Source organism: Barbatula barbatula (genome assembly GCF_947034865.1).
Source record: "Barbatula barbatula genome assembly, chromosome: 23".
Lineage (NCBI taxonomy): Eukaryota > Metazoa > Chordata > Actinopteri > Cypriniformes > Nemacheilidae > Barbatula > Barbatula barbatula.
Genome location: NC_136786.1, coordinates 15,317,944 through 15,330,967, shown reverse-complemented (window position 1 = coordinate 15,330,967; position 13,024 = coordinate 15,317,944). Strand labels below are relative to the sequence as shown.

The window sequence follows — 13,024 nt, the reverse complement described above, 5'->3', positions numbered from 1 at the left end:
CTGAAGATCTGTACATGCCGAATATGCCCAATCATAATCCCATCCGCTTACCTTGTGAGAAAATAGGGCCATCTTGTATACTCAGGGTGCTGGTGAGCATCGCATGTGAGCTCAGTTGAATTTATTTATAATGTCAGTACTGTTGTTCTTTAGTGGTCTCAATGGCATGTGGTAGATGCTGTTGTTTAAACTCATAATGCACTGGATTGGTTCAGGACTGATCTGTCACAAAACTTGGAAAATTGATCACATTTTAGATGAAACAGGGTGATGAGTTGGTAATTCAGCACTTCAAAATATTATTTGAGAGAAGGTGCATGAATCGTTGAATCAGCTGCTTTGAAGTTGCAGAAACCTGAACTATTGAAATGACAATAAAAGATATAATAAAAGTATCATAACCTGAGCTTGAGTCATTCAATGAAATCCGCCATTTGTGACATACCATTTCATTTAACGTTTGTGAAGATAACAAACCACAATTATCCTTTAGTGTTTGAAAAAGATGAAAATTACATTTTGAAATGCAACATATTAATTACAAACTTAGCCTACATATAAAGTATATACATTTTCATTTGTCTGTGTGACCTCATAAAAATTAACTTCAGTAAAACTTTAGTATGAAATAAAGTAATCGCATAGAAAATATAACGTGATATCGAATAATGTCTCTGTATCCATTAATTTAACTTTTATCCACCATATTATATATATTTTATATAAATAATCATAATTTGAATAACTTGAATAAAGTTATTTGAATAAAGCTCGATAATGCAAATCACCTATTTTTGTGTGTTTGATGGGCTGTCTAGAGTATAATATATCCAAAAATAAAATTTATAACTAAATTGAAATGGCATTCTGGAATTACTGTCTTTAATACTTGTCCCATGTTTGCTTATAACAGCATGAAGTTCTATACATGCAAGACATTTATTTTAATATTATTGTTATTTATGCATATTACAAACGCTTAATTTGAATGGAATCAATGCATAAAATAATCCGACAGTACAGAGATGGCCTGTAGGGGGCAGTGACGCGCAGGGGTAGTGACACAGCTGTAGCTGAAGAATTCTACGACGATTTACTTCCGGATCGCTCGTGAACGACGCGCTGGGTCAAATTGGACGTGTGAATAACAACATTTTCATTGTTTTTTTAATATTAAACTAATCGCATTGATTTTCACAGCTGTTTTATCTCTTATATAATTCATTTTATGACATTTTGCCCTTCCTTTTGAGAAAAACTGGTATTTTGGTGGACGCGTTGTCTAGCAGTGTGGGGAGGCCGTCGCGTGGGTATGTGTAGATTACGCAAATCATAACTTTATTTCTTATCACCGTAATTTTTTACATTTATTTTGAATGTGTATGTGATGTTTGAAATGTATATTCAACATTCTGCATACAATTGAATCGTTTCTTTCGTGCTTGTCATCGTGATGCGCAGGCCTTGCACGGAGATGCTAAAGAGAATAAATTATAAGTGAACGTGTTTATATTAGTTTCTATTCAAGGTTGAGACGTTTTGAAAAAAAATTAGTTGATACGGGCATTCATTCCATCTAGAAATACCCCCTATATCGTGTTTACAATGGGGTATCTCTTAGTGAAATACATTATCTTAAGCATTTACGTGTCCTGTGGTGCGACTGCTATGCTAAATTACATATAAAACGGCTCTGAACGGAATATCTTTACCACGTATTCATGCAGCGAGTGTGTTAATATGTACAGGCTACTTTCTTTAAGAAATACAATTTATATTGTTGTATCATGATGGATGACGCCAAAAGGAAACCAATCGTTGTTACTTAACAACACCTATTGTATATTAAATACAATACTTCATCGCTAACAGTTTCTTGTTTTTAAGGGGACAATGTCACGTCCACGATCGAGATCTCCGGTATATTCAAGGTATTCCAGCCATTTAAGTTAATGTTGCACTTCTAAAGTTATATAAGTTATGTTGTAGTTATTAACAGCTTCTTAAACCTCTTGAATATCAACAGAATACCAACCCTTCATGGTAGAAGAGCAGTTGGATTCTGTGGTGACCAGATACATTCATCAGTAGCGTCTGATGCATGGAGAAACACAGAATATGACAACAGAGCTGAAAGTAACACACAGTGGAACAAAGGTTCATTTCAGGGAGACCAACACGTTGACCACTGGGCCAAATTTATCGATGCGATAGAGCATGCTCAACAAAGAGAGGCTTTGCCTATGTCCACATCCCACATGCAGGTTAATGAAGAAAGGCCACCCAGTTCACCAAGAAGACTGCCTAGGGAGAGGTTGCCTTCCCCTGATCATGCACATTTTGATATGGGAGAGCGTTATAGGATGTCAGGAACACCAGGCTGGAACAGGAGTGAAGAATCGGACAAACATATGGGCAGGCATGAGCACAGTTTACAGCAGAACCAAAGAGAATCAAGAGACAGGTCCCATCCGGGACATTTAGAAGCAAGAAAATACGACAGGACGGAATATGAATTTTATAATGAAGAACATGGCAATCAGTTTCATGAAAGAGGCTCCTTTTCAGAGAGGTACAAGAATATCATACAAAGCTATACACCTGACATGGAAAGGAGAAAACGAAGAAGAGAAGATTCATCACTTTCTATCATGGATACACATTTTCTAAATGCGTTTTAATTTGCTGGTGTAGTTTCATTGTAAACCTCCCAGCACGTGGCAGTCAGTTATTTAGTCAATTTTTGTAATTCAGTAATTTAATAATAATAATTTAGGTTTCGTTACTTTTTAAAAGTAGTTTTTGTGTGTTGTCATATTAAAAAGTACATTGTATTTTTCAATTTTTTTTATAATTGCTGTGTTTTGGCTAGTTACTAGATTGTAATGTCAATTTATTCTGATCTTGAACAAATGTTACTTGCTTTCTTAAAACAGGTCATCAAAGTCCGATTTTAGGGAGCATCAACTGTCGTCTGAAAGTTTTACGCACTTGGGTCAACAGAATGAGTACAATGAAGATCACAGGGGATTTAACCCACGTCGCACACCTGTCATCGTGGAACATGATCACGGAATTTCAAAACATCAGCCGAGAAACCAGGACCGAGATACTTCAAGAACGAAAGACCATCCACGGAGCAGAGATCCACCTAGGAGAAATGAAGCCCAGAGGAACCGGGAACCTCAACGAGATAGGAGAGATCAAGGTCATCACTCACATACCTTACAAGGTAGGCACAGCAAAGCACCAAACAGTAACGTCCGAGAAGACTCAAGAAGACACTTCACATCGTATGTAGGAGAAAGTCAGGTGAGAGACAGATCACGTCACATGGATCATTCCAGAACGGAGTCACACTCAAGAGATTTGGATGGGCGACGGGAAACGGAGGCGGACGATATAAATGATACTGATTTGCGAACCGAAAGGATTCACCGAGAAAAAGACAGTGATTGGGACACCAAGGAATTTCGAGGAAATAATAGGAGAATGATGGAACAAGCAGAGGTTCCTCAAAGAGCTCCGTATCAAAGGAATCCAAACACTAAGGGAGGTCATGTGTCTGGAATGGATTTAGGTGAACAGGAGACCCTGAAGATCAAGGTGGACATGAGTCGTCACGTCGGGAATTGCAGGTATAGTATCATTGCTGTGCAACTTCTGGTTCTGGTCAAATGTTCATGCCTCTTTTTCTGTCCACTGTCTCAACATCCTGAAGAAAAACCTAATGTCTTTGAAAAATGAAGAACATCAAGAAGACTGACAGCGCATCCAGAAAAGCCAATGAAGAGCAATGGCCATGGAGATGTTATTACACATAATACACATGGGTGTTGAAGACCACACAAGGATAAGTTTGCCGCAAGAATGGACTTCGCCCAGCTATATTCACCTGACCGAATGATTGAATTATGTTCTTCAGGAGAAATCCTATTCATGTTGAATAGAGGATGTTTTACAGTTTCTGAAGATACATTCTTTGGAGTTCAGTCAACCATGCTACCCAAAGGAGCAAGTGATGGAATAAAGATTTTTCTGCTCTATACAACTGACCCTGAGTTTTGTGTTGACAAAATCTGCATGTCAGTCCAAGGGAAATCTTCAATGTAAAAGCCACCAGCCAAGCTCACAATTTATGAGTTGGACTTCAAGGCTCTGACATTCATTCATGGATAGAACACCAACTGAAGAAAGTCTGCTTTTGAAACACTCTAGTTCTTTTAACCAAGAAGTCCTGCTTTCAACATAAACACGCTGGGAAAACCACGGATGATTTTAGAAGATGAACTGCATGATTTAAGACCGGTGAAGATATTGACGCAAGATACAGTATGTTATTCTTCATTGATCTGGGAGTTGTATCTTCTTTTTCAGACATTCGTTGGAAAGTAGATCTTCTGGGGAGGACATGATTTCAATTGCTCTTTAAAGATTCACTTCTTTATTTGAAGAGTTCATGATGTCTAAATAACCAAAATGAAAGTAAGGTCTCCTATTTGGCTCCATATCAATCATTGGATTTTTGTAAAATCAAAAATGACACATGGATCTTGAATTGTTTTTGAGGAGAATGGCTCCATCAAGGCAAGTTGGGCATGAGGCTCGGTTTCTGTGTCTACTGAAAGTGATTTAGAGACACTTTTCTGCTTTTTAGGACAATGTCTCCACCAAAATACCAGTGCCCCACAGGGTCTAAATTCAGATTTTCCCTTTCTTTGTTGACTAAAGGTAAGTCACCATTGAATTATTAACAACACGATGAAGTCAAAAAGGTCTGCACAATTTTGCCATTTCCACATTCTTCAAAACGGATGTTATTCACTACAGATGGTGTTTTTCATTTTGACAAGGATTATAGCAGAAAGATGCTAGAAAGTCGTGAGGAAATATAAAATAGTTTTATGAGGAAATGGGAAGAAGATATATTGGATGGATGAAAGGAATTTGGTCCTCAGTCTTGGCATCTCACTTCTGGAAGGTTCATGGATGCACCTGAATTTTACTCTTCAGCATTATTTGCGGCACAGATGTCATGTGCAAATTCCACGCAGACACAGATGTGAGTTTCATTTTCAACACATTGATCGACAGCAGTTTGAAGAAGGTTTGTAAAATCAAGCAAAGCAATGTGGCAAAGATCCTTTTGCTGAAGAGGAAACGCATAGCATGATTTCCATCGCATGACAGCAGAACCTGCTTGTTTCCAAAATGCTGTCCTCAAATAATGCAGCAACTGGGATGTTCAGAGCCTTCACTTATATTTCCATTCGTATTTGATGAATCCACGTCCTCTCAATATATTGATTGATAAAAGTTCCGTCTGAAATGGCCGTGTTATGTGACTGATTCATGGATAGTTGTTTATTGCCGTCACCTGCTGGATTTCACCCAGTAACCAATGCACACGTGGCAACATGGATTTGAAGGAGCAGCAAGCGCACTACTGGAGAACATGGAGGACATCAAACTGCATTGTCAAATGTCACAATATAAGGATGGGTGTTCAGCTAATGTTTACGATTTGTACCGTACAGAACTGTTTGCAGAGGGTATGTCCCTTTTGGCGGTTTCATCCGTTGACAACAGAAGAAAAAAAGAGGTTTAAATAGCAAAGTTCCAAGGCAATGTTTGTGATCTCAAATGAATGTAAAGATTGGATATCATATAATTCATCAAAAAACAGTGGGTGCTGTTAAGGTACTTGCACCCGGAAGACCCTAGGAACTGTGGAATCAGGCTTACCTCTACTTTGACAAACCATTGAGAAAACACTCTCACTACATTGATCGTGTGGTTCACAGCATCTCATGCTTTTCTCACAGATTTATCGAGATCCCTAATCAAGATTTTGTAATGCAACCAGTTTGGACGTAACACCTGTTGGATTGTTTGCTGGTACGGGTGAAGATTGTTGATGGAAGGAAACGCTTAGTGACAGTGAGAGGAGAGGCATGAACTTTGACTGGCCATATTTGTTCACTGTTATTTGATATTACGTTGTGTAATACCTGAGAAAGGTAAAATCACTTAGTGCTGTTTTTAAGACCCAGACTTAGGTTTTGAATTATTATGATTTTACGTTTATGCGTTTTAAGAAACTTCACCACAGCGACTTGCAGTGACTCAATCTATGATTTACAGCTTTCCGTATGCAATAGTTTTCATAAGTATACGTGTTCCCTGGACATTAAACTCATGGCGCTAACACAATGCTCGGCCAATTCAGCTAAAGGAACACATTTATATTAAAGTATCTTGAGTTTTTAAATATTTACTGCGTCATGGTAAACCAACTGTTTTTCAAATCGATATGGTTGTTTTTCGCATTAGGGTAACACCTTTAATTTCCCTTGGGTAGATGTCTTGAGTTTATGTAAGTGCGCTGGTAATGTAGTGAGAAGTGGTTATTGCTTTTAATTAAAAAACAAAAAAATTGTTGTAATTGTATGTTTACAGATTGTAATATTATTCTTTGTTCATCATTCAACAGGGCAAGTAAACACATGTTTTTCTGGAATATTTAGTCTTTTAAATTTTTTATGGAGAATTTAAAGCTGAAATTGTGTTTATATCATGTTATCTGTCTTTTCAGCTATTTAGGATATTCTTCTGACAGGCAGTTATCACTGGACTTGGTCAATGTGGGTCGACAGCGCCTTGACTTCCTGCCTATGCTGGAGCATTCTGGGACGTATAGGGAATCCACAGTGCATTCTGGAACATTTGCACAGGAGATCATCACGCTCGTGCATCAGGTCAAAGGTACTAATTGATTTTACTCGGTTGCATATTTTGTATCAAAGATAAATGCTATTATTAGAATGTCTATTTTTCTTTTGCAGAAACTTACTTTAAGGGTCAATGCATCACACTAAATGAACGGTTTGCAAGTGAACAGTATTATTCACTTCAGGATGAGTTTAAGGACGACGAGGAGGATGAAGAGGTGGAAAGTGTCAGACCAATCATGAATCGGTAAAAATGCATCACCACTAGCAATATATAATTTATTTATTTGTGCAGCTAGTACTAATGATATAGTTTAAAGAGTATGGCTTGTTCATTTTTTGGACACTTCATTTTTCGTTTACTTCATTATTTTTTTAAGTCTAGGTCTTGAAAGGTCTGATTATACGTTTGTGTTTTGTACATTTCAGGCAGTTAGGAGGGCCTTTATCAGAAACACAGATCTTCTGTAAGATAGGTGCTGAGCCGGTAAGTAGATGTTTATCATTAAAAAAAAATCCTTTTTTTTTGTCTAATCATTTTGTTTCTTTTCTCCAGCCTAAAACACAGCAACTTGTACCTGACCCTGGTGACCTCAGATACGACCTGGAACGCAGAAGACAGCAAAGACTTGAGGGCGTGAAGATCACTATCGCTGGGGGCAGCTTTACTCAAATTGCTCCTAATAGGTACAAACTAAATGCTTGACTGTTAGCGTTGTTCTTAGGCTGTTTCGTTTGTTTATAAAGCAGGTAAACTTACAGACAATTAATTGTTTGCTTGCCACTCAATCACCATTAGCCGCATTTGACAGATGCTAAGTAACAGACACCTTTCCCTTTAAAATAAGTGTGGCATTATGATGTCATATAAATTACTGCTTCCTTTTCAAAGCCAAGGAATTGAGCGTCCTTATGTGAATGAAAATCCTGACCGATCAGAAGGAATCTTTGGCTGGTCTGAACAGCAACCTGAAGGACAGATGCAGTGGGTGAGTTTTGTCTGTTTTTATTGAAGTGGAATGCATAATTTTGTAAGAAAAGGTAGATCCTCAAGTCATGACTCTTTGGTTCTCCAGAATGGTCCCCGTCAAAGAGCACCAGCCCCTAACAGACAAAACTTTAATCAGTGGGGCAATTCCCATCACAACAACAGACCACGTGGCCGGAGGACTTGAAACAGGTGAGGAAAATGATGAAAACATCTTTGATCCATAGGAAGCCGATCAAGTTATTCTTTTGCTCAGTATCTTTAACGTTATGTTGCAAATCAAGATATCTTTTCACTTGCAGGTGGTTTCATGTTTGTCAAGAGAAAGATCTGTTTAATTCTGAGGTCACTTGGTACCTAACATTTGAATCACTACGATTTCCATTCATATGCTCACATGCTTTGAGGATTGAGAAGAGGACTTATGATTGCTCAAGTGAGAATGATGTAAGATTAAGAGTTTGTCTCTTTTTGTACGACTTTCATCATGGAACATCGTAATATAACACACATCATCGTCTGGCAGCAATATTATTCATAATTATCATTTGTAATACATCTGTTTCTTAGGCACATTATTTTGATTCATGTTTCATAACAGATGCGGCATTTAATTAACTATTGCAGAAATAACATCAGTGCCTTGTCATCCCATTCATCCAGCTTGTCACATTATTGGTAAATATGCAAACTATAGTGTTGATTAAAAAAAGATCTGTCCTTTCTACACTGTACATATTTTGTTCCACAGATCCTTGTCAGTTGTTTTCTTTACATTAAAAAGCAGGTTATATAGTTGCATTTGGTTATGTGACGCCTTCAATTCATATACTGTTTGTAATGCTGATTTAAACTCTAAATAAAACCTGTTTGTGCCAAAAATGGTTAATTGCACAGTTTATTGTACATTTACATGGAAGATTTGGTTCATCTTGTTGTAGTGTGTAAGACATTAACAGACAATGCAGTTGACAGTTCGAATAGGAGGTATTCATTTATTTAAAAATCGTTCAAAAAGTAGAAAACGCTCTTTTTCCCTAAAAAGCCCTATTGTCTTCAAGTCAATCATTTAAAATTGACAAGGTCCAGTATTTCTTTTTGTGGGCTCTCTTTCCCATAACCAAGAAAGTAGATTTATATCATAGAGGACTTAAGCAGACCCCCAGTAGTTACTTCACTTTTTTTAAATCCGCTTCCTATAAAAGCAATATCTCACAGCAAAGGCACTAAAAGAATCTTTAACGAACAGTTCACCCAAAAATCGGTCACCCTCAAGTTGTTGGAAACCTGTATCAATTTATTGTTCTGCAGAACACAAAGAAACATATTTGGAAGAATGTTTGTGACTATAGTTCTGGGTCACTATTGACTACCATAGTACCAAACAAAACTATTAAGCTAGTCAATGGTGCCACAGAACTGTTTGATATGGTTTCCAATGTTTTTTTAATTGTTTTCAACAGAACAAACAAATGTATACGGGTTTTAAACAACTTGAGGTTGAGTTGATGCTGACATAAGTTTCAGGTAAACTATCCATTTAAGCATGTTTCTGATAGTATGTGCATGTTCCATCATAGTCTGTTGCAGTACAGACCTCGAATGAGCTGAAATTTGTTAAACCTACTTAAATGGCTGTTTTAAAGTGATTTCTCACAGATGAGATTAATTACAAGGCAATGGTCTGAAGGAAACCTCAGCATTCTCCTCCAAAATAATGTCATATCGGCACATTAGTGGCCTGTAAAGGAAAGAGATGACATGAGCATAAGACAAATATTTCAAGATCGAGCATTTGTTCTTAATAATTATAATTTTTATGTTGTGTGTGTGTGTGGTTTGTCACCTGTCTGGCTTTTCCAGTGGTGTTATCCGAATATGAAGCAGTCTTATCTTGTAGCGTGGTCCGATAAAATTCCAGGTGACTATCCGTAAAGAGATTTTCTGAACTGGGTATAGATCCTCGTCGAACTGGGCCAGTAATCGAGTTGATGTATACTGCTCAAAGCGCAACAGCTTACTGTGTATAAAAGAAAATCACATTTGATTGTGGACTGTATGTAATGCCATCAACTACAACAGTGGGTTAAAAGCTTACTTACTGGTCTATCCTGGACCCTATTACATTTTTTCCATTGTGTAATCGAATTATGACCACCCCCCAGCGTAGAAACTGGTTCCAGGTTACAATGTCCACTCGGTAGCTTGTCTCTGTGAATGTGAGAAATCAATATATTCCACAAACTGTCAACTGCGAAATCTCTTCTGTAACGACAGGTAGTGTAAAGTAAAGACTCACTGCTGTAGGGGGCTTCAGCCGTAGTTGAGAAAAAGACTCTTGTTTGCCCCAATCTCAAAAGTGTATCCCTCCACAAGCTCATGTTATAACCTAAACAAGAACATACACAAGAATATGTTCATATTGATGTTTTAAAATCATTCAAAGGTCTACAGTATCTTTTATTTGGAAATGCATCTTACGATCTACAACAAATCTTACTCTATATGTATTATTGAGGACTTGCTTTTACCTAAAACGGGGCATGAAGCGGGTTTGAAGGTCTCGCATTGCAAACACTGGCCATTGAGGAAGTCAGCGTAAGAGGAACATGGATATGCCATGAGGTTACATGTGTGATTCAATGCACACATGTACAAAAAAACAGACCTCTGGTGATCACACACAATATAAGATTTCCCTGTGGAGGAAAGAGCAAATGAGATTAGATTTTAAGCGTGTGACATGTTATTAACACATCCTTGTTATGAAATCAATCCCATTGTGCAGATTACATCATTTAATTTCGGCAGAACTTGTATTACAAAGCCAAGTATATCGAGATTTTGACTGGCAGCATTTGGTTTTGCCAACCTCAGTATTTATTGGATCGCATGAACAAGTTTCCATTTCCCAAAGTCTCCTGAATATTGTAACATACTGACCTGAGAATATGGTCTTTGGACAGCCAGGCTGATCTAATCCACCATTGGCATAGAAATCTATATGTCCGTGAGTTCCTCTGAGGCCAAAGGCTGTCATAAAAAACATTCATGGTTCAAATTGTACTCTGCACACATAAATTCTTATTTTACTGTGTGATAACACGAAAGCATATTCTCACGTCTGTAATACTTACAATTCATATCTGTGTGAAGCACATCTACAAACTGGGCATCAGTTGGGTCAAGACGTTCCTCAGGGGGGACGCCTGCAAACATTGGCCCGGCCGGGTCCAGACCTAGTGTTATCCAGCAAAGATAGTTAAAAACATTTATAGTACAAATATTTTATAGGTTTTCATTTCATAGGTTTTCCAAAGTCTCACCTGTGATTCTACCCACCCTTCCTCCCAGCATCGCACCGATGAACCCGGCCACGTGCGCACCCAGGCTCACCCCAATCAGGTGGATGGAGTCAAGAGATGTTCCCTCTTTCTGAAACAAACCCAACATCTTGGTCATTCATCATTTACAATCCATGTGCTCCATACATTCAAATGACACACATCCCTCTCCCCAGAATGGAGTTTATGAAGGCTCACCTCCATGCTCTCTATGAAGCCAGTGATGTTGGCAGCTGTCCGGCGTGTGTTGGCCAAAGCTGTGAAGTAGTTGAAGTTCGCTGCCCCTCTGTTCCAGTCCACGACCAGTATGTTCATATCCGCCTGTGCTGCTAGCAGTTGAACGATTTGGTTGATCCAGATAGGTGATGCTCCGGTGGGTCTGTATCCATGTATGACAAAGGTAGTTGGTCTAGTTACATCGAACAGGGCCTCCAGAGTGAAATTATGGTGGGACAGCTCGTGACCGCAGTCTAGGTTGGCATGGGTGTAGAGGAGCAGACGCACGTACAGATTGGTTCCCATGAACGACTCATGGAAATCCAGATCGGTGAAGTTGTCACATTCACTGTCTTGACCTGACAGAAGATGACAGAGAGAAGAAACTGACTGATTTTGTTTGTAATATGTTTTACTTTCTGTGTTTTGTTGTCAGCGTGTACCAAAGTGAACTTCTGGTAGACCTACGCAAAGAATCTATAACTGTTAAGTAGTTGTAATATAATTTTAATACAATTAATATAGAATAAAATATTCATGTAAATGAATACAAACATAATTTAAATATAATATAAATTGTTATATTATAACAAAAAACAGACCGATGATGCCAGGGCAGGGGGGCTTTGAAATATCTGTAACTGATGCAGTGAAATAAGCCTGGCTAGGGACCCAGTTTCCATACATCTTGTTCCTAGCCTTTGTTAAAGATTTAGCTTTTGGATTTTAGATTTTATATCAACCTTCAAAACCTCCTCTTGGTCTTCTGACAGATCTTAATTTGTGTCTCATCTTTATTGTGTACCTGACATTGTTTTGTAGAAAATCAACCACACAGCCTCTGAGTATTTACGGCGGAGGTTTCCCGACCCCGGAGGTGATCTGTGCTATATTTGGCATGCATGTCCCAGCCACAATTGGATCATGCTTAAAAAAGGCAGATCATCCCGCTCCAAATGTTCCTATGTTTCTTTCCGTCCCCTTTCCCCAATAGAAAGACCTGAGATGATTATGGCTGTAAGTCAGATAAGGTGGATGGGGTGTACTATGTTTGACCTCAATCCCCCACTATCCTGTATGTACAGTCTCACCCTTGACCCCTTGTAAAGGCTCTCTAGCATTTGCATTGGTTGATTAAGTGTACATATTAACCTTCAGGATGTGTTGTGATTGACTTTACTGTCTTCATGATGCCTTAAAGCATGTGCAAAAATGATAACAAGCAACTTTTTAAATAAATCTTTTCTTTCTCTTTGAATTAGTTTAATTCTAAACTTTTATATTTGAACACTACAAAATTGGCATGAGGTTTTTAGAAAAGTAATTTATCAATGGCTGGCTGTTAGTTTAACCTCAGCAAAAATGCAATAAAATCAAAATAGACAAATCAAAATGAACAATTGGAAAACGAGGATTGTTTCACAACCTATTAAATTGACTGGAAAATTATGGTTCAGCCTTGTTTATCATTAGTTAAATAAAATACAAAACAGCTTCAACAGACCAGGATATTCTCAATGTATCAGACAGTTAGCCATTTAATCTTATCTATTGAACAGAGACCCATCTTACCTTCACAGAGCATAAAGATGCTCACCAACCCTAGGAAACGCCAAGGTAACATCCTCAGCACAGGAAGTGACGGAGCGGTAGAAAGATGGAGAGACACTGCCGGTTTTGATAAGACTGACAAGCAAATGTCTGTAGTAAAGAAAAAAGAGGACGCAATGGAAGATGGGCGGAGT

General features: G+C 38.1%; 2 protein-coding genes across 3 annotated transcripts; one reads left to right on the top strand and one right to left on the bottom strand.

Annotated features, from left to right (window-relative positions):
- The first annotated feature begins 1,032 nt into the window (after positions 1-1,032).
- LOC306912255 (uncharacterized protein) lies at positions 1,033-8,621 on the top strand. Of its 2 annotated transcripts, XM_079488253.1 has the most exons (12): positions 1,033-1,310; positions 1,888-1,931; positions 2,027-2,572; positions 2,937-3,232; positions 3,302-3,638; positions 6,596-6,765; positions 6,846-6,978; positions 7,161-7,218; positions 7,288-7,418; positions 7,624-7,720; positions 7,808-7,911; positions 8,022-8,597. In XM_079488253.1, the coding sequence occupies exons 2-11, from the start codon at positions 1,894-1,896 to the stop codon at positions 7,904-7,906; spliced, it is 1,905 nt and encodes a 634-aa protein (XP_079344379.1). In that variant the 5' UTR covers positions 1,033-1,310; positions 1,888-1,893; the 3' UTR covers positions 7,907-7,911; positions 8,022-8,597. The 2 variants fall into 2 exon arrangements, with proteins under 2 accessions (XP_079344379.1, XP_079344378.1); XM_079488252.1 differs by having other exon boundaries at positions 1,066-1,310; positions 2,937-3,638; positions 8,022-8,621.
- Positions 8,594-12,968, bottom strand: lipib (lipase, member Ib). The gene is made up of 10 exons (XM_079488254.1): positions 12,852-12,968; positions 11,262-11,638; positions 11,046-11,154; positions 10,857-10,958; positions 10,663-10,752; positions 10,251-10,418; positions 10,019-10,108; positions 9,822-9,930; positions 9,566-9,739; positions 8,594-9,460 (listed from the first exon to the last, which is right to left on the bottom strand). The coding sequence occupies exons 1-10, from the start codon at positions 12,901-12,903 to the stop codon at positions 9,385-9,387; spliced, it is 1,347 nt and encodes a 448-aa protein (XP_079344380.1). The 5' UTR covers positions 12,904-12,968; the 3' UTR covers positions 8,594-9,384.
- Between the last annotated feature and the right edge of the window lie 56 nt (positions 12,969-13,024).